Source organism: Merops nubicus, unplaced genomic scaffold (genome assembly GCF_000691845.1).
Source record: "Merops nubicus isolate BGI_N331 unplaced genomic scaffold, ASM69184v1 scaffold21556, whole genome shotgun sequence".
Lineage (NCBI taxonomy): Eukaryota > Metazoa > Chordata > Aves > Coraciiformes > Meropidae > Merops > Merops nubicus.
In genome coordinates, this window is record NW_008614646.1 from 5,197 (window position 1) to 30,841 (window position 25,645).

At 42.3% G+C, this 25,645-nt stretch overlaps 1 protein-coding gene across 1 annotated transcript; it reads left to right on the forward strand.

The window, feature by feature from the left end:
* Positions 1 to 25,645, forward strand: ANXA13 (annexin A13). Its single transcript, XM_008942308.1, has 11 exons — positions 1 to 59; positions 13,813 to 13,891; positions 16,088 to 16,182; positions 17,488 to 17,658; positions 18,288 to 18,321; positions 18,404 to 18,483; positions 20,191 to 20,259; positions 20,463 to 20,564; positions 22,440 to 22,515; positions 23,947 to 24,059; positions 25,310 to 25,645. The coding sequence occupies exons 1-11, from the start codon at positions 45 to 47 to the stop codon at positions 25,427 to 25,429; spliced, it is 954 nt and encodes a 317-aa protein (XP_008940556.1). The 5' UTR covers positions 1 to 44; the 3' UTR covers positions 25,430 to 25,645.

The window sequence follows — 25,645 nt, forward strand, 5'->3', positions numbered from 1 at the left end:
GAAGAGCAGAAGAGTTACACTTTCCACATTCGGGATAAGCAAAAATGGGCAGTTCACATGTAAGTAGGTATTTAATTTGGATTGTCAAGAATGCAACAATTTCCTTGGTTTATTTTTAGCCATTTTCACTTTAAATTACATTAATACAGTTGCAAATTAAGATTTCACCTCAAAATCTACTATAAGCATGGGTGGGAAACTTGCATGTAGCTGGTAACATTGCTTAATTGCAGTATGTGAGTCATGAAACTATTACTATAACACACAGGTTCTGAGTGTTCTAACACTCATTGTACCTTCATTAAATAGGGCAGCACTATAATTTTGAGAAGAAGAAATTATGTGTAAGGTGTCATGGAAACTAATTTTAGTTAGTTTAGCAATCTGTGTTGGAACATTCTGAACACAAAAATAATTCCCTAACTATGTATGAAAAAATTCCTGTCCCAGAGGCCAACACTGTCAAAGTTTGGCTAAGTTTATCACTGGATTGTAGGGACAGGAATAATCTCAAAGTTTGGTGCTCACAGAAGGGCCTGATGAAAATCCAGGTGTCAGGATTTACTGTATCAAATTGCTGGTATGAGTTTTGACTGAGACAATTTTGGCTAACATTTGGATATTTGTTAATAAATACCTAAATCTGCATAGAGATATTTTAACCTCAAAACAGACCAATTGTCAGAAGTTTTTGTGATAGTTGTGAATGATCAGTGCTTCTGAAAATTAAGTAGCTTCTGCTAAAGAAGCTGGAAGGTTTTAGCTCCAATTTTAAAACTAATGGATAAAAGGCAATATTTATTTAGCAGCACTTTTTCTCCTTGAATGCTGAAAACCTGGAGTTTTGCAATGTGTATCAGTAGAAGACATCCTGTTTGCTGATACAGGCTAATGTTACATTAGTTTCTCTAAGATTTATATTATATTATTACCTGACTAGGTTTTTTTAATTCAAATTCAGCAAGGCCTTGAGAGATGCCAAGCATCTGCTGCTTTTGGACCAGGTCTCCAGGACATTTTCTTTGGTGCACAGGCCCAGAGAACCCATACCATTTGCACAAAGTTCCCATGTCTAAGCCAAGGAACTCTTTGTCTCCCTGTGAAAGGATGGATGGTCCCATCTCCACACCATCCTTTTGTAGACTGCTTGAATAAGAGGAGGAGAGTAGGTAGTTCAGCAGCATATCTTTGCATAGGAAACAAGACTGAGAAGGCTCCTGCTGCACAGCCCTGTGTGTCCACATAAGCACACATCATAGCGTTGTCAGCAGGCATCTCCCAAGGGTCCTGACTCTGCAGAGCCTTTCACTGCACAGCACAGTGTAGAGCAAGCATATTCAATTTAGGTTTAAACTAGCCAGTTGAAGTCTGTCTGTGACAAGAGAGGTCACAGCACTGCATCTCAGGCAGGTTTAGCAGTTACACAAACTCTGTGCTGGACTGGGTATCCTGGATGTAGGTGCAGTACACTGGAGTTGTGCTGTAGGCTTCAGTGGGAAGAGGCATGAGCCCGTGTTGAAATGGAGTCCTCCAATTCACTCATCTGTGACTTGCAGCCTTCTGCATTTGTCCTTGGGAAATGACAGGTAATCTGGAGGAAAGCCTGCATCTGTATCAGCAAATCACTCCTGGAATAGCCCGAAAACACTCCGTTCTTAACAGAGCTCTTCAGCTGCACTTTGTTATTTCTTCTAATCTTGTGTTTTGCAACCATAGGTTCATGAGGGTCTTATATATTGTGTTTTTTAAACCTCCAGAGCAAGTCTTACAAACTCACAGAGGATAAATGGAAACCAACCGTAGGGACTTCGAGTTTGTCAGCAGATGAGCCCGTAAGCACTCTTTTGTGAAGGATGAAAGGGGCAGCGTGGTGTTGCAGCACACTGCTGTGGTTTGTGGTGCCTGGGGGAAGTGCTGCAGTACACAAAGGTGGACTCCTCTTTCACGGTCAAGACTTGACACTGGAAAGCTGGCTAAAACTGGGTTGTTTCATTCTGTTGAGCACTGAATCTCTCAAAAATATTTTCTGCTTTGAAATTTCAGGAGTGGAATTATTTTGAATAGCCCAAATTCTGCTGGGAGAAAGAGCAAATTAAAAAAAAATGTGTCAAAGAAAGTGTTTTATTTGGTTAAATGGATTTAGGTTTTAAAACTTTTTTAAACAATGTTTTTAAATTAACCTTTCGCTGAAAGCTAAGCATATGTCAAAGTTTCAATTATGTGGAGGTTAAAATGAGACTTTTCAGCTCTATCAAAATGTCTCATTTTAAAATGGAGCTTTCATCAAAATTAATATCTTCCTGAACATGTGCAATTGAAGAAAAGTAACAAATTTTACTGAAAAAAATTCTTTCAACAAAAAAAATTTGCAGCCAGCTCTGGAGTGTACCTTTCTTTTAGAACCTGAGCTCTCAATTAAGAGCTGCACCTAATGTGATATTATAGCTCCAAATCTGCATATTTCCACATGCTTTTTGCTCTCTGAACTCAATCCATTCCCTTCTTCTACAGTCAAAATTTTTGACTGCACATCTTTAGAGGTTTAAAGTCTCTCATTAGTTTCTGTTTGCAGTCTTGCATCAAGGTTATCTGTACTTCTGCTGTCTTCAAAACTACCACAAGTAGAATCAATCCACTTGAAAATCTGGGTAGCTGCTCTGCTGTAAGCAAGGTGCTTTGGGGACATTTTGGGAATAAAAGCAATGGTTTTGATGATATGATGTTTTAAAAGGTTGGTAGATTTTGACTTCCGTGAAATTGTGGATTTGTTTTTTAACCTTCTGTCTCTCAAGAATCCAAGAAGACTCTTTATGTATTATTCTGTTGTTTTCTGTGACATTTGTGACTTCAGTTAATCTGAGGGGTGAGCAACGACTTTGTTTTTAATTCAGACCACTTTTTGAGATTCTCTGGAATGCTCTTGAGCTTCATCTTGTCATTGTCAAGCAGCTGAAACCTTCTGCCAGGGAGGACTCTTATAATGTAAGCAGGTTCTTTTGGGCCAGATGGTTTGAGGACTTGAAAGTAAGAAATTAAGTATAACCTGGAGAACACATCTACCTGAGGGGTCCTCTTGGGGATAAGGTCACAAGCATCACAAAGGCCTCTATGTTGCCTGTGGACATTTCTATCCTTGTTGAAATGCTTCCCTAATACAAGTATTACTTACCACAGCATGATTTTATTATGTCATCACAAAGCTCAACAATTACTATTTGTTGCTTCCTCAGCAGACCAATATTCAGTGACAGTCAACTCTTGTTCAGTCCCTGGCCATAAGCCCACAGTCAGCAGAAGACAGAATTACCTTCTTGTTCAGCCACTCAACACTGGGGAAGAGTTGTAGCAGATTCTTTTCATTTCCATGGTCCCCTTTTATCCAGGGTATTTGCTGTTCCTTTTAGGTCTCAGGCTGGCCTGTGAGCGCAGCTGTGGCTCACGTTAACAAGTATCTACTCATGAAAAAATTACGATGGATTCATGGCAAAGAAAAAGAACACATCTGAAGTATCAAAGGGAGATTGCATTTATGTTTTACAATAAAAACAAACAAACCAACCAACCCCATAAAAAATCCAAAAACAGCAAGACTCTAACATTGTACTTTGTATGCAGCATTTTTAACATATTCTACCAAATGCTATTGCTACACTCCAGAGAAATGACTCTGCCTTTATTGTTAACTATGACTATCGACTGAAGGAATGGACTGATGGTTGCTGCTCTGGGTAACTCAGCTGACCTGGGAATGTCATGAGACTTCCTCCACTGTGTAAGGTGGAAAGGAGTTAGACACAGAAACCTCTAAGTTCAGTAGACACTTGGTTTGTCAGACACTAAGCGTGTCAGGATAGTAAAAACCTTTCTAGGTGTCTGTGAATATATAGATGGTGGTTAGATAATGCTTCTTGCAGAGAAACATTTTAAAAACAATGAAGGAATGAACACGAGAAGAATGTAATCTTGGGGCTTCCCTGATGGGGTGCAACATCATTCCAGTTCTTCTCCTGTTCAGCTTTAGAATACATGAAAGATTCAGCATGATGTTCACAAAGATTGTGTCCCTGCATAGATACACTTAAGTCATGTTAGCTTTCATGCTGGCACACACAAGAATTTACTTCAGATTCATCAATGTTAACTGAGCAGAACTCATCACAAGTCTTAGTTGAGGTAATGTGTGTAAAATTTTTAATAAGACATATGAACACTTGAGCTGTCTGTGTATCAGTATGCAAGCCAGAGATCTTGTCTCAGGTGAAAAAGAGACAGAATATGCCAGTTTCCGATCATTTTATTTACCACTATCCCTAATGGCCTAGCATACAAAGTGTTTTCCAACCAGGCATAATAGTCAATAAAATAGAAGTAGACAAGTCCGCCCCCTGCATAAAAGATAATTATTCCAGACTTGGAGTTATAGATTTGTCCTAGGCAAATAAAACTGTTTGGTTTGGTTTGGTTTGGTTTTTGGTTGGTTTTGTTTTGTTTTGTTTTTTGTGGCTTCCATTTGCAAGATAAGTGTTGAAAGGAAGTGATGTGAGACATGACTGATGACTAAACATAGGTCTGCTGTCTCTGGAGATTTCTAGCATACTTTCTTGCCTTGAGTTGAGCTGCCACAGCGGGGGGCTCAGGTCCCTGTCAGCCTTGTGCCACTTCTGCTAGCCCCACACACGTGCCTGTTAGGAGATGATATATTAACCAATGCTTAGAAACTGGGGGAGAAAGATGGTTTTCATTTTGCAGTTTAAGTAATTGTCAGCGAAATTGCCTTCAGTGTTGCCACTTGCTTGTCATAGGAAAAAGTAAATGCAATTATAATTCTATTAGAATCCTGTTTCACTGTAGTTTTAGTCTCAGATGTAGAAAATAAGGTTATTTGCACCTCGGTTTGGAAAGAGTCACTGAGTCATTGCAAAAACTGTTGAGTGCTGAAGTCTAATCTACGTGATTTACATATATCATATTATCCATTATAGACTTCATATGGAAATTGTTTTGTCCTTGATAGCAACAAGCTGTCAGCAACAAGCTATCCTGCACAGTGCCTGTTGCTGTCATACAGCTGTTAGACCTCCAACAGCCGTAAGGGTTTGGGAGAGTGACAGCCTACCTGCCAGATGGTGGATGGCACTTGGGGATGCTGATACCATTCTCTGAGCAGTCAAGGAGGCAGATGGCAATTTTCCAATTGCATATTGCAGTTGACTGAGAAAATTGTTCGAACAAAAATGCTAGGTACATTTTACAGAACAGCAGAGGAAGAAACCTTGCAGTCAAAAGGGCATATGTAGCCCTTAAGGTAACACTTGTCAACTGTTGGACATCAAAAAGGGTCTTATAAACCCCACCTTTTTATTACCATAGCACAAACCCTGGTGCTTGCTGATACTATACCCATGTCAACATGCCACAACTCTTCAATTCTGTTTGTTTTCAAATGTTAGCACCCTCTACTCTGACTGGGGTGCTAAAAGCCTTTACATTTCACACAAATTCCTACCTGAATAATTGAGCCAAAGCATTTGATTTTCATTGAAGAAGAGCTCACAGAACATCTTTCTTTGACGCAAGGATGATAGGAGATGGTGAACTCACCATCTACTTATGACTAGATAACCTTATACCTGAACAGCCTTTCCCAGTTAGATAAGACCTGACCTTGCCTATCAGTAATTTCTCTTTTTTTCTTTTGCTTCCTCACTATATTAAAGAGCTCTAATATTTGGAAGTTTTCCTCATGGAAGTACCTATACACTGAAATGAAATTGGCTTTATCTGCATTTCCCCCCTTTCTGATTGACAGTCTGGAGCTTTCTGAGCAAGTCATCCTTTTATCCCCCAGGAGTATTTGCAGTCCTGTGCCAGGCTGGCTGACATGGCCAGGAACAGGACTGTGCCTATGTCCCAGGGCCTCGCTGCCACAGAAAGCAGCCACAGGTCACCAAGCCTTATTGCCAGCTTGCCACAGGGCCCTCATCCATCCATCCCATGGCAAAGCCAGAGCGATGGAGGGATCACCCTCTCCCTGCCAGCTTGGAGAGCTCTCCTACCCACAGCTCTGAGGCGTGTGATAGGTGTCCCCAGGCTGTTTGCCAGGGGTGAGGGGGTATGCTGCTTGTCAAGCAGGTTGGATGCTACCACTGAAATGGATTTTCCTTCTCTCTTTTGATTTTCATTCCAGTCTCAACTGCATTTTTAACTGACACAAACAGGCAGATATATTTTCTATTAGGAATGCATAGGTTTAAAGCAGGGTGACAATATTATAAAAGAATAACATACCTTATCTAGGGGTAGAAGGCTGTGACTATTCTTGTTATGCTCATAACCTGCATACCACTGTGATCCAAAAATTGATCCAGTTCAAAGGTACTAAGGTAGCGCTGAGTATTGAAAAAAATATTTATGACTGGAAATGTCTATTACAGTAAATCACACTATTGATGAAATACAAATGTAGCATCATGTTTTCAGTCTGTCTTTGGAAGTAGATCAGAAGCAAATTACAGTAGACTACTCCCATGCTTGCTCTTGTGCTTTATTCTTAACACACAGAAATGCTTGGAAATGAGGGATGAGATTTGGGCTGTATGTCATAAGACTGTCCCTTGGGGTGGGAGATCAGAGTTTGCTCTGCTAACAGGATGTTATCCTGAAAATGTGATATACTAGAAGACTAAGCCCATAAGATCTAAGATGACACACCCTTTTGTTCCTATCCAGTACTGTTAGTCTAGTTAACTTGGATTCCAGTCGCATTTTAGCTTATTAAAGGTTTCTGCCAGGATAAATAATTAATCTTGAGTATATGTGTGTTGATAAAAAATTAATCATGTAGGTGATGATTTGCCATGTATTCCGTGATTGTAGTATATTAGGTACAAGTCAACTAACCCCCCAGTCCTGTTGTTTATTATGCTAGCAAGGTGACTAGATGTTCTGGGACATTTTTTGGTAGACCGAGGAAAGAAATTTTCCTCTCCACACAAGAGAGGGATACAGGAAATCGTGGAATTGGAAGGCACCTTGAGATGTCAGCTCACTTATCCATTGCCTGCAGCAAGATCAGCTCTGCCCAAACCAGTCCTGACAGCTCTAGTAGTGCTGAGCTGGAGGAGAACTGGTTCTTTAGTGGAAGACAAAGCTCCCCAGAGGGCCTTGAACTGGTGACTCAGTGAGAATTGAGAACTCTCAACTGGTTCCATGGTTTCAGATTAATTGTTTTGGCTTGTCTGTTTGTTTTTCTCACATTCCCGTGCTCATTTTTGGGACATTATGGATCGTTAGGGGCTTGGCTCCCTAAAGAAACAGCATGTATGACGCTGCAGTATGTATAGATCTGTTACCATAGCTAAAATTGTTTGAACCCACTGGACAATTTTTAGATTAATTTACTAGCAGGGTGTTAGTCTCAAAAATATTAGGTGCCTATTGTGTTTCTTGAAAATCTTGAGAAGAGAGAGACTGTATTAGGAATTCCATGAATAAAAGACAGAGGCATGGGCTCAACCCTTATAAGACACCAGAGAATCCACACAATCATGTATCCTTATGACTGTGGCCATTACAGGAATTGCTTCAGCTACAGTAGGCAGTAGAGGCACCAAAACCAGGCAGACAGGAGATTTAAATCTGCGGGAAACCAGGCAAAGGGGTTTCTGCTCCTCACCTGCTTGCTAGAAAGGAAAGCACAGATTGTTGTGTTTGGAACTGGTTTATGCCATTCTCTTTAAAACCTTGTTTTTCTCCAATGCTTTTTGGTGAACATAATTAAATATTAATGAAGAAGAAAACTGGTGAAATAGCTGTGGTGTGATTCTGTTGCCCACCTCCAGTAAACACTGGTGGTGCCCTCAGGTGTAAGACATCCTCACCAGGCTGCCAGATGCAGGTCCCACAGGAGACCATTCATTTCTGACAGACAGCAGGCGGCTTACCCTTGGGTATCTCTAGCAGCACCAGCTACCTATGTTTAGACAACTGAATACTGCCCTAAATTTTATTCCAGACCCCATTCATGTGCAGGAGTCAGTGCTGTAAAGAGCATGGTTGCGTCAGTCTGCACTTTCTATGTGCTGCCATTTTGAGATTTCATTTTTTATTCTATTAAGCCAAAGAAAAATAAAAACAGCAACCAAAGAGAAGCTTGAAATCAGGCATCCACTAAATAAAGCACATCAAATAGCCTCGGCAAAAATGAAGACTGAGGTAGGCAGACAGCATTCCTGGGTCAATCCTGCCACTTTTAGAGCTCTGCCCATAGCTATTAGACCTGCATCTCAACTGCTCTGGTCAGCAGCCGCATTCCTAGTGATTTGCTTGTAAGGATCTGTGTCTCCATTTATGCCTGTACGTTATCCCCGTGGGTCTGAGTTAGGGCTGCAGCAGGCAGGTGCTGTCAGCAGCATCCCGAGCAGCCACTCTTGCTGTTTTTTTGACAGTACTACTGCACCTTTCTGTGAGGACAGGCTGAGGGATTTGGGGCTGTTCAGCCTGGAGAAGAGGAGGCTCCAGGGTGACCTTATAGCGACCTTCCAGTACCTGAGAGGGGCCTAAAAGAAAGCAAGGGAGGGACTATTCACAAGGGTTTGTAGTGACAGAAGGGCTAAGGGCTTCAAGATAGAAAAGGGTACATTTAGGTTAGGCATTAGGAAAAAGTTTTCAATGTGAGGGTGATAGACCACTGGAATAGGTTGCCCAGAGAGGTGGTGGAGACCCCATCCTTGGAGACATTCAAGGTCAGGCTAGATGAAACTCCGAATAGCTTGATCTAGTTGGAGATGTCCCTATTTATTGCAGGGTGGTTGGACTAGATGACCTTTGGAGGTCTCTTCCGACCCAGATTCTATGATTCTATCTGCTTGAAGTGATGGAAATGGAAAAATAGCTATGATTGCTCAGCTCTGTTATCAGCTATATTCAGGTAGGGCACACTGTCTCTCTTTCATAATATAGCAAAATACATGGCATGCTCACAGCAGTGTTTCTTCTGTTCTTGTCTACTGACAGATGAGCACTTTGTACCTACTGCAAGCTTAATTATCAAGGAAGCTCTAAGGAACAGATTAAATTTTGTCTGCAATGTATGGTAACAGCCCACCAATTCTAACTACTGAAGCCTTGAATCCACCAGAGCTCTTATTTCTGGCCCCCATGTCTTTCTAGGTTTTGCTGACTTTTTTGTCAAACTGTTTATTTGTGCAGCATAAGGGCTCCATGTGCTGAAATATCAAAGAATAGTCTCCAAATGCTTCTCTAAGCATTGCAGACCTTCTTCAGCTATAAAGTCATCTTACATCTCCTTAAAGTAAAATGGCATTTACAGTAGGAGAAACTACTTGGTGTGCTTTACAACAAAGTAGAAGTGTTAGGTTTAGATCTGTTAATAATCTATCCAGTTTAGCAGAAACAAATCTGTGGCAATTCTAGCCAAAGCTGGAAGGGAAAATGTGTAAAATATGCTTGAGCGAGGCAAAAACTGTTCAAGCTAAGGAACACTGTTGACAGAAAACAAAAACAAGTGGACACACAGGGCATGAATACAGCTAGGCTGGGAGTGGAAAGAGGGTTTTTTTTTCCCACCAGAACTCGGGTTATACTAATTAATATAGAAGTATTGGAAAGAAATATAGAAGTAAATGAAGTAACTGAGTAGATGGAACTGGAACAATTTATGCAGTCTGTCCATTGGTATTTCAGACTCCACATCATGCTATCACAAAAACTGCTATAACACTTGTAAGTCATTAACTACTTCAGTCTAAGAACCTAACTCTAAAACAAGAACAATATTAAAGTGATTCTGCCCATATTTTTAAAAGAAAAATGCCTCAAAATTACAAATGGTATTAAACATCAATTTCTTTTGCCGTTTATCCCTTGCAGGAAAATCCAGCTGTCAAAATCCAGAGGTAGGAAGCAGCACAGTTCTGAAGAAGCCCTCCCTCTCCTGCATGGGAAGGCTGTGACAGTGGGCAGGATCAAGGCTGGGACCCAGCAAGTAGTGAATTTTAGCCAGGGCTTTCCAGATGACTCAAGAGTTGGCCTTGACAGTCACTTACTCAGAGTAAACCTGATGCTAGTATTGCACACAGTGCTATAAGAATGGTATCACCCATGCACATCATTTGATGTTTTACAGTGATTTATTTGAAGATGGAGGATTAAGCAGACCTGATTCAATAGATTCCTCTGGTGCTTTAAAAGAAGCACATCCTGAGCATCATTAAGAAACAGGCCTTCCTTCCCTTCTCTACGATTTTCCCCTTGAAAAGAAATATGGGGTTTTATTAATGCTTTTATGGGTCCTCACAAATCCACAATGTTCTTTCAGTTGCTGGTGCTACCATTTTCCTACCTGTTGCAATTGTGCTACACACAATCACAACAGCTACAATGGCAAGTTGGACCTAGGAGTTGGGGACTCTAAAACCTGAGCATAACTGACCAGCCACTGAGGCATAAGAGAGCAAACCAAACCTTTCTCCCAAAGTCCTGTGAAGACATTGCCAGGAGCAGGTCCATCTCTGAGAGGGTTGCGACAGTGGGAGCTGCAGAGGCAGCAGCATCATGAAGGTGATACCCACAGCCCAGCCCTGCTGGTGGGTAAGGCAAAGCAAAGTACAAAGCAGCTCCTTGCCTTTGGATGTTTGTGGAGGTTTTTCTGTCCAGGCTGAATGACTAAAAAGTGGGAGCTAATGCCAGACAAAGCCTTTTTGCTCTCATTTCTCACCAGTGCATCTTCTGTCCCAGGTCCAGAGAAAGTGAATGAATAGGATATGAATTCTCAACTCATATTGTTGGAGTGAATTTGGATGTCTATAAATTAGAACAGCACCTAGATACTACAAAGTAGTCACATCTATGCATGTTATGTTAGCACTTTTTTGTTGTGTTTTGTACTCCAGAATTGTCCCTTTTTGGCTGATTTTTAGTGGCTTCCCTGATCCTTACCCACACAAAGTAATCCTTTGCAAACAGCTCTAGAATAACTTTAATACTGACTGCCTGACACAGGCAGCAGGATCAACTGTATGAGTGGCATGAACATCATCTGAAAAGCACACTAACACTGTAGGGCTAAAAATAATGACAGCTTACTGTCACCATCATATACTCCTTCAGATATTGTACCCTGTTCCTACAAAGAGCTTTCCATGTGGCACAGGGGAAAGGCAGTGATACCATCTCTCCAGCTTACAGTGTCCTTTGGGATTGCTCCAGGTTGCATGATACAGATGCAAGAAGTAAATAGGAGCTCATAACTCAGCATAGTGGTAACTCTGGCAATACTAGCAATCGTATGTTCAAGTATGGACTGAAGTTTTTAAAAATAAATTACATGTTAGACTTGGTATTGTGGGGAGGGGAAGACCACACTGGCCCCACACACTGCTGTCTGTGGGGCACACTCAACTGAGCAGGAGCAGAGCATCCTCCTGAATGTTATGCCATGATGCTCATTGAGCCCCCACACGCTGAGGAGCACCTGGACCTCACTCCTTGGATTGACACCATGCCTGTATGACTGAAGCAGTGAGGGCCATCGTGCATACAGTATTTGCATCCTGGGCCTTTATATCCAGAATAAACTTCTGTTGTATTGTGAGAGCCCATGATTCTGTTCCCCTAATTAGTCACCGACTAAGTCTGGTTAGCTGTCATTGGTTTTGTTATTACAGAGAACAAAGGTGAATTTTATTTTCATAAGAATGAAAATGAGGATGTAGCAATCAGAAAGGAAGAAATAAGAGCTGTTTAATCTTCAAGCATGTTGTGCAAAAAGGTATCTTTTGTACATGATTCCATCAAAAGATAAGCACATACACTATCACAACAGAAAAATGTGAATGCAATTCATTTTGGATGAAGACAGTGATCAGTGCAACTGTTTTCTAACTTTGTGCTTTCCCTTTTCCCTTTTGACAAAATTCATAAGAAATTTGAAGACCTAAATTCTCCCACTAGAAAATGTTAGTTACCTGTGTGCATCTATTTCCATCTTGTTTGAAGGGTTTAGATGAGCATGTGTGTGTCAAACCATACAGCAGGATATATATTATGTTTGCAAGCAACATTTGTGACAATGATGTGGCAATGAAAGTGTTAACTTGTGCTGTAGAGATGGAGAGGCATTAGTACATTGTTATTATACCTCATTAATTACTATTGTTGTAAAAATAACTTAAAATTTTAGTGACAGTGACTGTACTACAGCAGCTACCATTAGCAGTAAGTTGTATCCTAACTGCATTAGAAAAAGCCAGGTACCTAAATGCTCTATCACAAAGGTCTGTTGGTAAAGCAGTGTAGGGACTGAATTTGGGTGTCCTCCTTAAGAAAAGACCCTTTGTCTTTTGACAGAGGACTCCTTTATCCAGAGCTGTAGCTCTTCCACCAGAGCTAGCAGATCACAGCATGCAAATTTTGAAGAGTACCAGCAAACAGACTTCCAGGCTATATCTATAGTTGTAAATAAACCAGGCTGTTCTCTGGCCAGATGGATACATGGCAGAGCATGGCCCACAGCCATATGGTTCAATTCTCCACAAGCAGAATGGTCTCATGACTAATGTCTGTCAGACTTCATCTCTGCCCTGTGCTATTCCCAAAGACAAGGAGGTTAATCAGCCTTTTAACCTCTTCTGCTTTTCAGTAGGCTGGTGATGTTTTCAGAAGTGCTTAAAAGCAGACTGCTATGCCAGGGTTGGCATAACCCTTAATTTAGTGGAGAGCAGAGTGCCATGCCCTGGGGTATTGTAACCCTTAATTAACAGTGGTGGTGCCAGAGCCTGGCAGTCTGCAAATCAAGTGTCCTGATCCATGTGTTGCTATTTGAATGGAAGTGCCAAAGCACTTGCAGTTCCCACTTAGATCTCCATGTGTCTGCGGTGTGCATACAGTTCTACTTGATCTAGGAGGCTAGGACTTATTTTCCAGTATTATTTCAGAGTTTAGGCATTTTAAAGATCTGATTCATGGTATTACAGGGGTTGAAAACATTGCTGACTTCCTGGTCTCAGATACTTCTACCCTAGCACAAGAAAGAGCAGAGCAGAGCGTGTACCAGCCGTTCCCCCCCTTGTGATTCACAGCTTGTCAGATTAGTAGGAAGAGGCATGGTTTTCTGTTTACATTGATATGTCACACTAGGCATGGTTTTCTGTTTACATTGATATGTCACGTTGTAAACTGCTACATGGCTGTGGACTTTGAGTTAATATCTCTAATGGATTTAGCTCAAGGTAACCATGGGTACTATTTTGGCAAAATAAAAGATGACCATCTGCTTTGTCACATTATATACCTCAAATTATCTTGTTTGCATGAATGCATCAATGCAAGAAAGTATTGCAGGACCAGTTTCTATTCAGCTCACTGGGATTGTAAGCTCCTAGTACTTAAACATACTGCAGAGACAAGGCCTGGTTCTGTATGCATCTGAGAAGACATTTATATTGGCCTGTTGTTAAACTGGTACAAGCAAATAATATTTGATCTGGCAGGAAGATGCCTAGTATGGAGTTATTACCTTTAAGTTATTTTAATAAGCCTGAACTGGCAGAACAAAGTGATATAGGATCAGCATTGTGTGTTATGTGGTGACAGCTGTTTGTGGATCCATTCTAGGAGTCCATTCTAGGAGCCCTAGTTATAGATGAAGTATTTCAGCAAAGCCCAGCACGAACTTCACAGTTTAGATTGTGTGAACAAAGAACAAGCAAGAACCTGGCCCAAACTGCTGTCATTCAGAGATACTAATGAAAAATTGTTTTTTATGTATCTGTTATGCCTCTGTTTTCCTAGTCAACCAATAAACACCATCATCATGGGTTTGATGCAGACCGAGATGCCAAGAAAATACATAGTGCCTGCAAAGGAGCAGGTAAGAAAGCTCTTGGGTTTTATACAAAGGGCAATTCAATATTATAAAGAGCATATACATAAACTTAGGGGAAAAAAAACGGCTCCCACCAGTTTCAGATAATCTTTATGTTTTCTGTCACTTACTGACTCAAAGAATGTGCACACCCATGAAGTGTTACATGATTAAGATAAATGGGAAAGGAAAACAGCTTGTTTCTCAAGGACTTGTAAGATCTAGCTTATTATTTGCTTGGCTCCAGGGGTTTGGGATAAACATGATATTTGCTCTCTGCAATAGGAACATCAAACTGTCAAGACAGGGTCCAGCTAATCAGCTTGGATTAAGGATAGTTATATGTCCTTTCCCAGGCTTTCAAGGACCAGTGAAAAACATCACCAAATCCAGAGCCCACTGCAGCTCCATCAGCTGAAAGGAATGTGGTGCTTTCAATCTGCATTAGCAATTTTTAACCAAAAATACTTGCTCTCACCATCTTCTAGGGTAGTTTGAAGTAAGCTGGGCAATGATGTGAATGAGGAATGCGCAGAGTTCATGGGATCCTGAGGTCCATGGAGGTGACAGTGTCCATCAGAGGAAGAACAGCCAGGCAGCACTTGAGAGCAATATGTTTTGAGTTTGCTACAGGCATTTGCACATAAAACATGTATTTAAGCATTTCTTCCTGGTATAGCACTAACATTCAGTCAGATAGTGAAGTGCTGAATTTTAGGAACTGTTCCTGTCCTATCGACTGAGCTCCCTTGAGACAGTTCCCCAGAGGACTCTCCTGCTGAGAGTTTAACACCACACTGTTCCTTCTAAACTTGGGCCGTGCATTCTGCAACAGTTCTAAGCAGGAAGAACTGGACAAGACGCCCTAAATTTGTCCTGTATGTACCTCTTTGTGAAGTGCAGGGATGAAAATGCATCAGCTGCTGCTGCATGCCAACATCATTTGTATTTTTATCCTTTCTACTGGCAGCTCCTCAGAAACCCTTGTTGGTTCCTGCTCCCAAGAGCCTGAGATGAGGCACAGAACAAAGCCCAGTACGTAGATGCAACAGATGGAAGAGCACAAGGAGAGCATGAGGCAGTGTCCACCAGTGCATCAGCACTTACCGTGTCCACCGTGCATCAGCACGATACATGCATCAGCAGGCTTGGCATAGGGTTTGATGCCTTTGATCTGCCATCTAAACCCTATATTCTATGGACATTTTGGCAGTGCCCATCACGTGCAGGGTGTTTGGTCTCTCCTGAGACACATTCTCCATTTCAATGAAGAAATAATGCCTGAGGCAAGCTGCTGGCCCTTCAGTGGCAGTGCAGCAGGACATGCATGCTAACGCAATAGCTACTCGATCATGTTTTATGGGCACCCAAGAAACATCACTGTGCTCCTGCCCCTTTAGCCACAAACACAACGAATGCCTTCCAGCAGCTTTATTTAGTGCAAACATCTGTTTATCTGGCTGAGGGAAAGAAAAGTACAAGAACAAGGTCATTGCCTTTAGTGAGCTGCTTTCATGCATTGCATTAGCTTAAGTTCCAAGCTGGAGGGGTGCTAACGTTCAGTTCCCCCACTGGTTTGTTGGAGATGCAACTGCTGTGGTGGCATCACCGGGGCACCCCATGCTCCCACTTCACCCTCACTTTTGCCAAACAAAAGTCTGGTGAAAAAAGGCTGGTTCCTGCTCCTCTTCCTGACTCCACTTAGCGCAAAGCACAAGCCATTTTGTACAGGCTGTGGGTTAATGAAGCTGGTTTAAATACATCCTCATCATGCCAGCCTCTTGCCCCATGCTATTTGTTCTGTTGGGTCAGAACATGTTCACACAATTAACGAGGTGGATCTAGTGGCTGATCCCTTAGGACTACTCAAACAAGCACTGTCACCAAAAACATGTATGTCAGCCTATGCACACTGGCACAGCCTTGATTTTAAAAGCAGTGTCTGACCTTCTCAAGCAGAAAACTCAATTTCCCTGAAAAGAATATGAGTGGCACGAGACGCTGAACTTTTATTTTATGATCTGAACACTATAGCTGACTACAGTTAAATATATCATCAAAAGAATCTTAGATGCTACAAATCCTAAAGCTGGCTCCAGTGGGAATAATTGTGTAGTATTTTTTCCTCTTTCAGGATCATTTTTTCTTTCTTCTGCATTATATTCCTGATTATATAATTCCTATGCACAACTTCTTTTTCAGGAACCAATGAGAAAAAAATTATTGAAGTCTTGTCAAGTCGAACATCAGAGCAGAGACAACAAATAAAACAGAAGTACAAGGCTCTGTATAACAAGGTATTTAGAAATAAATGACCTCTCCATTTCAAACCACATGCCTGCTAGAAATATAGTTTAAAGGCCTCTGCTTTTGAAAGTATCATTGGCATAGCACATTTAAGGAGGACACCAGTTAGTTTCTGATTCAGCAATTTATTTTATTTCCTAAACTATCCATTGTATTTCTAATCTGAGGCCTCAGACTTCTGAAAGTCAGCCTTAACAAGATCAGAACATTTTAATCACAGTTGGGATAGCTAGAAAATAATGCATAACTGAAATAAAAAATATTTGGGCTTACATTCTTCTTCAGCACACTCAAAAAAAGAATTAATGTAAAAGGGAAAATTTTAAGTCAGAATCACTCTCAGACCAGATGCAAATTCAGAGGAACTATTTGATCTTACATTATATTTTTGTTGAGTTTAATAGATGTAGTATTGATTTCTTCCAGTGATGAAGCATGTCGCAGCCCTTCTCATGTGCCTGGGCAGCCTGAATCCCTCAGGAAGCAGCAGCAATCTGTGTTATTTTGCTCTTCTGCTGCTCCAGGAAGCAAAGTTCATGGTGCACACACTGAAACTGCTCCGACACCAATGTCAGCCTCTGACTTGAATAGATTGAGTGTTCCCTTGTGATTGTGTAAGAGGGTATTTAAGAACAATAGGTTTAGAGCTGGGTTTCTTATTTGTTGTTCTGAACTTGTCAAGTACTTCCCACAGTACAGGAAATGTTAACTGCAAGATAGGGCTTCAAATAAATCGTCAGTAGGCATCCTTCTCTGCATATACAGGCAACCTAGTCCTCTAAGGGCTCACTGAAATTTGAACTAAAAAGATTATATCACAGAAAGTTGGGGGTTTTTTTTTGGTGGAAAAAATGTTGATTTCTTGACACCAAAGCACTTTGTAGAAACTCGTTGCTTTTTCCAGTAAGTCAGTTTTAACTAAAACTGGAAGAAAACTTAGTAGGTTTGATCTGTTCTTTTGCACCTCTTTCAAGGCATAAAGTTTGTCTGTTGTTTTTCAGAGCAAAGTCTCCTCTTAAGCTATTCAAAACACTGGTTTCCATGTATTTAAACAAATAAGAGTCAACTCTGGGCTGATGCCAGCTGGTTTTTTGAAGATGGGACAATCATTCAGTCTGAAACAAAAACTTTTAGGGAATTAATTTTGGAAAAATAGTCCATATAAAGCTTTTTAAATGTTTTGTCTCTTTTTGGTATATAAGGAGCTCTGAAATAATGAAATTCCCCTCAAGAAATTAAGAAACCCTCTAATCCCACCTCAGAATTTGTGCTAACCCTTCCGACTATCCCCACAGGATTTGGAAGAGGACCTAAAAGGAGACCTGAGTGGGAATTTTGAAAAGGCTGTGCTGGCTCTGCTGGACCTGCCCTGCGAGTACGAGGCCCGAGAGCTTCGGAAGGCAATGAAGGGGGCTGGGACAGATGAGTCCTTGCTGATTGAGATTCTCTGCACACGAAACAATAAGGTTGGGACACCATACAGTACTGCCTTAAGGTAACAGGGCAAAAAGCTCCTCAAGAGCATCCTCCCCCGCCAAGGAGGAGGGGGGATCAGAGCACCTTTCATACCTGAAATGCCTGTTGTCAGTAGTTGCATCAGTAAGGTTGCCACACTGGGGCTGAAACTCTTGCAGGAGTTAGGAGCAATATAATTCAAACTCCTTCCTTGGTCCTACTCATATCTCCCATAGATGGCACAGGAGCAACAATGATAGAGAAATCCCTGGATGCCTGCTAAAGGCAGCTTTGGCACTGCTCTGACCATTCAGAGTTGGCTTTTGCCAGATACAGGAACATGTTCCACTTCAAAAGGGCCTTTAGCCTGCAGATAAACACAAGTGAAACCAGATGAACTCCTGCATGCATAAGGCATCCCTTGAAATGTCCTGAACCAGGCTGGGTTTGAGTTGTGTCTGCGCTGCAGTGAGTCCCAGCATGAGAGGGGAATGGGAATTTGGCTTCTCACCCCCTCATGCCTACTACACCTCATGCAATCTGGGAGTGGTAATGACTTGCTGGGAGTTTGCTTGTTTAGTTATTAAATTTAGTTATATTTGCTTATTTCCAAGTATTTTTGCCTTATTTCTTTGCCTAGGAAATTGTGAACATAAAGGAGGCGTACAAACAGCGTAAGTACTATTGTCTTTCAAACACCTTATTTTAGAGCCTTTATCGTTGGGTGAACCTCACAGATTATACTTTTCTCCACAGTCTTCGATAGGGATCTAGAATCTGATGTTAGAAGTGATACAAGTGGCTCCTTACAGAAGATATTACTCACTGTGCTAGAGGTAAGGCTGGAAGCTTTCCTCTTATGCAGCTACCTGACAGAGATACTTCCTTTTCTCTATGCTGTCTACCCTAAATAATCATAAGAATTAGCTGGTATTTATAGTATCAAGGTAATTATAGTATGCAAAAGGCATTCTTCAATATAAGCACCTTCTATATCTATAGCTTTTTAATGTATAAAATGTTAATTTATAAAACCAGAAGTAATTTTATCACTTCTGATACTCTGAAAACCACAGCATTGTTTTACTATTATTTATTCCATGGTAATGGCTCAAATACCTGTTCAAAAACATGGCTACATTATGCTGAATTCTGCCCAAAAAAGCAAAATCTATTTCCATCTTAGCTGAGGATATTACAATTCACTTAGACACAGAACAAGTGAGAAAGAAATGGCTGTTATGTTAGTATTCCATCCACCAAAAAAAAACATAACTTCCATTAGAACACTATTTTAAACCACTTACATGACAAAGAAGAAAAAAAAATTATCTCCATAAAGACACAGTATAACTACAAAGAGTAGAAACACAACCTGGTGGCCAGTCTGATCAGACAGCCCCAAGAAAAGAGAAGGTTCAATAAACAGAATCTTTAAAGACCTAACAGTCACATCACTAAACACATCTCAGATTCTCATTCTGGAAAGGACTGATACAGATATCTCTCTTCAACCTTTTGGGGTATATTTTCAGGAATAACAAATACATGTTTTTCATAGTTTTGTTTTTTTTCATAGCTTAGCCCTTCATACTTTCTACCAAGAATGACAGTGGTGTCAGTGAATGCCCAGAGTACATAGGTCAGTCAGGAAAATACTTTGCAGTTATCAGGGCATATCCATCACCATGAAAGCCACCAGCACTTCACTGCATGTACTAGGAACCTTTTTGCAGTAGCTGGATGACAGAAACACCAGCTGCTTTCCTACACTTTATGGTTTGAGCCCAGGGTGCTGTATGTACCCAGCAGCTCAGCTTGCCAGGGATGAAAGCCAAAGGCCATATTGAGGCCATCCTGTCCCAGCTCTGTCTGCACATCTCAGCCCCATTCCTACCCCAACACCTGGCCACACATGCTAGCACTTCCTGCTAGAGGAAAAATAACCACAAAAAATGGCAGAAGACAGAACCAAGGAATAAGCCAAGTGGGAAGGGGCCTCTGGAGCTACTCTAGTCCCACTCTCCTCAAAGCAAAGCTAACTCCAAACTCAGATCAGGTTTTCCTCTGATTTTGTTTACTGCGGCAGCTACATGCTGGCATGGGGAGGGAGCAGGAACACCCATGGGATGTCAAGGAGTTTGGGGATAAGGAGGACCAGTGGACCACCCTGCCACAGGGGAGCATCTGCAGGATATGGTCTAATGCTGTGCAGCTGCCTGCCTCTCATAGTTCCTTCCTGCTCCAGAGGCATCAAAGTTGCAATCTCATTAGGGTTCCAGCACATAGCAAAAAAGCCTGAGAGATCATCCCTACCATAAAGGCTTCACCTTTAAAGTCAGCAAAACCCGAGGCTGTGGTAAATCTTCAAAGCCTTACCACCGAGTCCCACCATTTCCCATTACCAAGCATTTGTCAGCAGATGGCAGCAAAACTATAACCAAAATATCTGTGAGGGCCACAAGCTAACACTCTTCCCTTCCACTATGCAATGTAACAAGCACTTGATCTGTTTCTTTATACGCTTATGTCCTTTTCTGTAGGCAACCCGAGATGAGACTCAACAGGTCAATGCAGAGCTTGCCGAGCAAGATGCCTCAGATCTGTATAAAGTAAGTGCAATTCTGGAAAAATCCCCTTTTGCCCCATGCTGCAGAGCAAGGGCTCCTTGGGGGTCACTAAACACACCAAGCACAGGGGCAGTGGCAGTGTAAGGAAAGGAGCAAGAGTGGCACAGGCTGGAGCTTGGTGATTGACTTTTTGTCTCTAGTTTGAATAAACAAGTGCTTCAAAAAAATAATGTGTAATCTTTAAGGCAGGAGAAGGCCGCTGGGGAACAGAAGAGCTGGCTTTCAATGTGGTCTTAGCAAAAAGAAGCTATAGTCAGCTGAGAGCTACTTTTCAAGCCTATGAAAAGGTGAGTTGTCTTCTGCAATGTGAGTTGCGTAGGACCTAAGAAATAGTTCAAAGACCCTACAATGACGTGGAGCAGGCAATCCTTTGCCATTTCACAACTTCTGGAATGCCTTAAGAATCTTGAAAAACATTTTTACACAACTGAATCCTGATCTTATGGAAATGGGAAATAAAAGCTGTATATTCTGCTGGTGAAAAACCTATTCCCTTCATAACCTACACAATATCCAAATAAATGTCATGAGGTCGTTTCCTTGCCACAGCTACACGATGGTGGATGTCCCCACATCTGCAGGAGGACCAGCAAAGGGACAGGTTCACAAACTCATGCCCTGAAGCAGGATTTCACTTTTCTTTTCCTCTTCTCCAAAGCAGAGCCTGGCAAGATCTGTTCTCCTGATGCCTTTATTTCACACACTCTTATTGGCTGAGCAGAGGCACATCTCCAGCCTCTTCCCCTCTGGGTAGGCAGCTTGTGCAGCTACTTTGCTGCACTCTGTCTCCAAACATAAAGCAAAGTAGGCAGTAGGATCTCAGCTGTTTGGTACTTCTCTCTGTGTCATCTGCCATGGACATTTTACTCATGCCTTGGACTGTAGTTGACCTCCACTGAGACCTCTCACCTGCAAATGACCTGAGAAAGTCAAAGTGGTGGGAGATCCAAGGTTCTTCTTCTGGCAGCCAGGGGTAAGCTCAGCAGTGACATTTATTCTCAGGAAAGCGTCTCCCCTCCAGCCCCTGGATCACAGTCATGAGCTCCCCTAGGATGTTTCTAAGTTTATCAGGAAACTCAAGATGAAAACAACTCCAATCAAGGCCATATTTCAGTGTCGGCGTAATGAGGAACCCATAGCTGGAAAAACATTTACAGCTTAATCCAGGCTTTGGGTTGTTTCTGGCAGGAGAACAAACCCGTTCACTAACTGATACTCTCCTTGGAGTGGCCCAAACCCTGGGGGTTCCCTTAAATACTCTGATAGCCAAACTACCTTGGCTTTTTGATTCTTGAAGCCAAGCAGATCAGGTTGCCCAAACTGACCCACCACATCCTGCCTGGCTGTACTTGAAGTAGAAGTAGGCCAAGACTAGAGCCATGCAAACATCAGTGCTCTGCAGTTGGAAAGATAAATCGGGTAAGGTCTAAACCAGGCAGGAGGTTCATATAACTTCAGCCTAAATACTCAGCAGGCACTCCTTGCTGCCTTGTACACATGGTCTCCTAGCTCTGAGCTAAAGGTCCACTTGAGCCTTGAACAATGCAGGGCCATCCTCATAGGCAAAACAGAGTGAAGTAAAAGCCTTTGAGGTTCATGAAATTCACAAAAGTCTGGATAAACTCTTTTTTGAAGTGGCAGTCAGGTTTTACCCTTTCCTACAGGATAATACAAAAACTCAGGAACAACTGCAGTGCTTGTAAACTTTCCCTGGGAAGCCAGACAATAAGTAACAAAACTTCATAGAGTTGGTAAAGCTCCAAGCATTATCTTATGTGTGTGGGAGCCATCTAGAGCCTTTGATAGAGGGTTTAGAGGAAGCTCAAACAGTTTCTCCTGACTAGGTGTCACTCAAGAAGAAGCTGCAGCTTCTTTGCCCTAAAAGCCCTTAGATGTGTGCAACTGCCTAATGTAGGTTATCAGTCTCTTAACCATTGTGTCTTGCCTGGCTTCAGAGACCTTCTTTTCTTGGTGTCAGTGGATCTGTGAGGACTTACACCGGAGGAGAGCTTCATTTGCCATTTAATTACTCTATGGGTAAAGCTCTAAAGGATCCAAATTGGCTTTTTGCCATTGGATCCTCAGTCTGATAATGATTTTATGGCAGTGGGATGACACGTACAGACAGCAGCTCTTATGGGTCTTTTTTGTTGTCCTCATAGGTGTGTGGGAAGGACATAGAAGAATCCATTAAAAGTGAAACATCTGGAGATCTGGAGAAGGCTTATCTCACTCTTGGTAAAAAACAAGCATCAAGAGCCTTCTTTTCCAATGCTTGCCATCATCTAACATTGGTTGTTAGGGGTCTGTGTACAGCCTAGTGGCAGCTATCAAGATCACCCAAAACTGAGCGGATATCTGCCAGGAAAACAAGAGACAGCTTTTGGTAGGGAGCTGGACCTCTTGGTTTTAGAAATAAAATTTGATAGACCCAGCTTCTCTCCATGCAGCTGAATTATCTCCATGCAGCCATCTAATACAGGGTGGTCTTCTGCTAACCACTTGCCCAACACAGCATGATATTATCATTAACAGGCAGACCAGCAGCCAAACTCCCCCCTCCACTACCACATCACACACCAGAGAGCCAAAATGCCAGACAGCCTGAGGAGGAACAAGTCAATGCACTCACCCACCACAGGGGACATGAAGAAGGGAGCAAGCCAGGCAAGGATCCAAGCCATGGGCCATGGTAGCAGCCAGGCCATGAGCCCAGTTATAGAGAAGGGACTCAGAAGGGCCCCAAGGCCCGCCTCCTGTGCCCCCCCCTGCCATTCTGGGAACTCCACTTGCCATGAAGAGCCAAGAAGGCCTTCCGATAACCAGAACCACAACACACACACTATAAAAACAACCCTCCCAATTCCACTGCAAGCCGTTGGCTCTTACAGAGGTGGATTCTTGCCCCACCTCCAAGTTCACGTGGAAGGTGGGGAGACCTGGTGCTGATCTCCTAATCAGTTCCCACCCAAGGCTGGCCAGGGCCTGGGTGAAAAGTGATCAGGAGGGTCTTTTTTTGCCTGGTTGTGGACATCATCCCCATGCCTACCCTCATTCAGGGCTGGGATTCTAAACCCCAGCACTTCAGGTGGCCACCTGCAAGCTGCCCCTGAGGCCATGGCTGTTGAGAGCTTTCAGCAGATGCCTGGGCACCCACCACTGGTGGCATAGCCAGCCACCACAGAAACCTACAGGGTCCTCAACAACAGCGTAGCACTGGGTATGGCTGTGACTGCTATTTAAGCCTGTGCCCTGGTTCTGTTTAGCTTACTGGTATTGACGTTACCCATCTGGTTCTGGACCATCCCCGCTCTTGCTCCTGCGAGCAGAGTAAACAGCTACCCCAAAAAAAGATAGGCAAGAGGAACTCTAGAGGGGCAAATACTCTTTCTCGTTCATTTCATTTTCACTGTGGAACAGCAGAGTACTCAGTGCTGATCAGCTCACCATGTAACATGCTTTCCCCAAGGAGAAAAGTATGTCCCAGGTCTTCTCCTTGCATACTGATAGGCAACCAGCCACAGAATGAAAGCCCTACCAGCTCGTATGTCTGAGAATAAACTCTTGAGAGTTTCCTTTATTTCTTCCTTATTTATTTCCTTCTCCTTGAAGATGTATCACAAAGTCTAAATATACAAGTATAATGAAGCTTCTTTCTGTTTTCTCTAGTCAGCTGTGCCAAAGACTGCCCAGCTTACTTCGCTACACTTCTGCACAAGTCGATGAAAGGAGGTGGCACTGATGAAGAGACCTTGATTCGCATCCTTGTGACTAGGTCTGAGGTAGGGTGACATCCTTCAACCTGTAATATGTCACATCAGCTCTGGGAGAAACACAAATATTTCTCTGGGAGAAATACAAATGTAGACTGTATGGCAGGTAATGTGTTCAATCAGCCCATCAATGGTCCTGGCAGATAATGTGCTCAGTCAACCCATTTCATCCCAATAACATAAATGGTTACACTCCACTTTTGTACCCAGTCAACTCTAGTTTTAATATTGCATCTCTTTCTGTTTTCAAAAGCATGAAAACCAGAAAGCATGCAGGCAACTTCAAGTGGAGTCAACTGTACTTGGTTAAAACTAACCCATGAGGAGGTCTGGCCCCAATAGGATGTGTAAAAGTAAATTCCTAGTTAAGTAATGATAAAACAGCAGTTCTCAAATTGACAATTGCTCATAAACATATGTTGCCAGTTCTTTCTGATTCCAGCTGGGAAAAACAGATGGAGAGGAGGGAGGAAAAATAAAGAGCCAAAGGATATAACTGTCATTTTTAAAAGCACAAAACTGCACAAGCCATTTGAGATCTTAAGCACAGTCTTTAAGTCTTCCTTCCTTGTCAGCCGTGTAGGTTGTAACCCTAGGGCTGTTTCAGTCTTGACAGAGAGGAGGAGTCCTTCACAGGGATGAGGAGAGCATACTTCTCAATGATTGGCAGTGTGAGAAATTAGGCTCCAGGGTAGTCTCTGTTAAAACATGGTCCAGGTCCAGTCGTGATAACATTTAAAACCCACAGTGCTAAAGACCAGACCCATGCCAAAGATTAGAACTGTGCCATGGGTGCTTTTTCACAGGAAAACTCAAGGCATTTAATTCTCCTCACCCCCATAGTAACCAGAAAATAAAATCTGTAGTGGAAACAAAACTCTTCTTTAGCCATACACCTGGAAGCACTTCTTTCCCTGCTTGCCACCATGGAGTGGCCTCAGGATCTCACAGCAATGTGGACTTTGTCCTTTACCAAGGCTGTGCCCACACACCAGCACAGAGTGATGGGCAGAGATGCCCCCAGGCATCCTGGCACAGCTCTCCACACAGGCCCATGCTCCACAGGTAGCATCTGCTTACCTCAAATCGGAATGTTAAGGTGAAAGTCCTCCAAGATTTTGATACTTCCTGCTCTCTCCTCTCCTCTTTCCACCGGATGTGTTGGACCATGGATCAGACCCCAGGGGTCCTGGTAGGAGCAGGGCATATTACTCAAAGCATGTCCTGCTCTTCTAAAGAGGCTCTTGGTGTCTCCTCAGAGTGACCTGCCAGCAATAAAGGAGAAGTTCCAGCAAATGTACAAGAAGTCGTTAGCTGAAGCTGTCCGATCTGATACCTCTGGGGACTTCAGAAAGTTACTGCTGGCTCTTTTGCACTAAAAAGCCATCAAGAATGAAGAGGCATGCTGAGCAACCACCTCTTGATTAGTTTCCAAAATAGCATTCAAAAAATGTGGCATTAGCACAAAGAAAAGAATCCAATTTATTTTCTTTCCAGCTGAGAAATGTGTTGCCAAGAAATGCTGGACATGAGGTTTATGTTATGGCTATCTGGCCAAGTGTCCTTAAGCAATAAAGACATGCTAAAAAAACTAA

Excerpts from the sequence above, each read along its gene's own strand:
- ANXA13 (XM_008942308.1), top strand. Across the intron at positions 18,484-20,190 it reads TATTACTCACTGTGCTAGAG|GCAACCCGAGATGAGACTCA; the intron begins GTAAGGCTGGAA and ends CCTTTTCTGTAG. Across the intron at positions 24,060-25,309 it reads TCCTTGTGACTAGGTCTGAG|AGTGACCTGCCAGCAATAAA; the intron begins GTAGGGTGACAT and ends GTGTCTCCTCAG.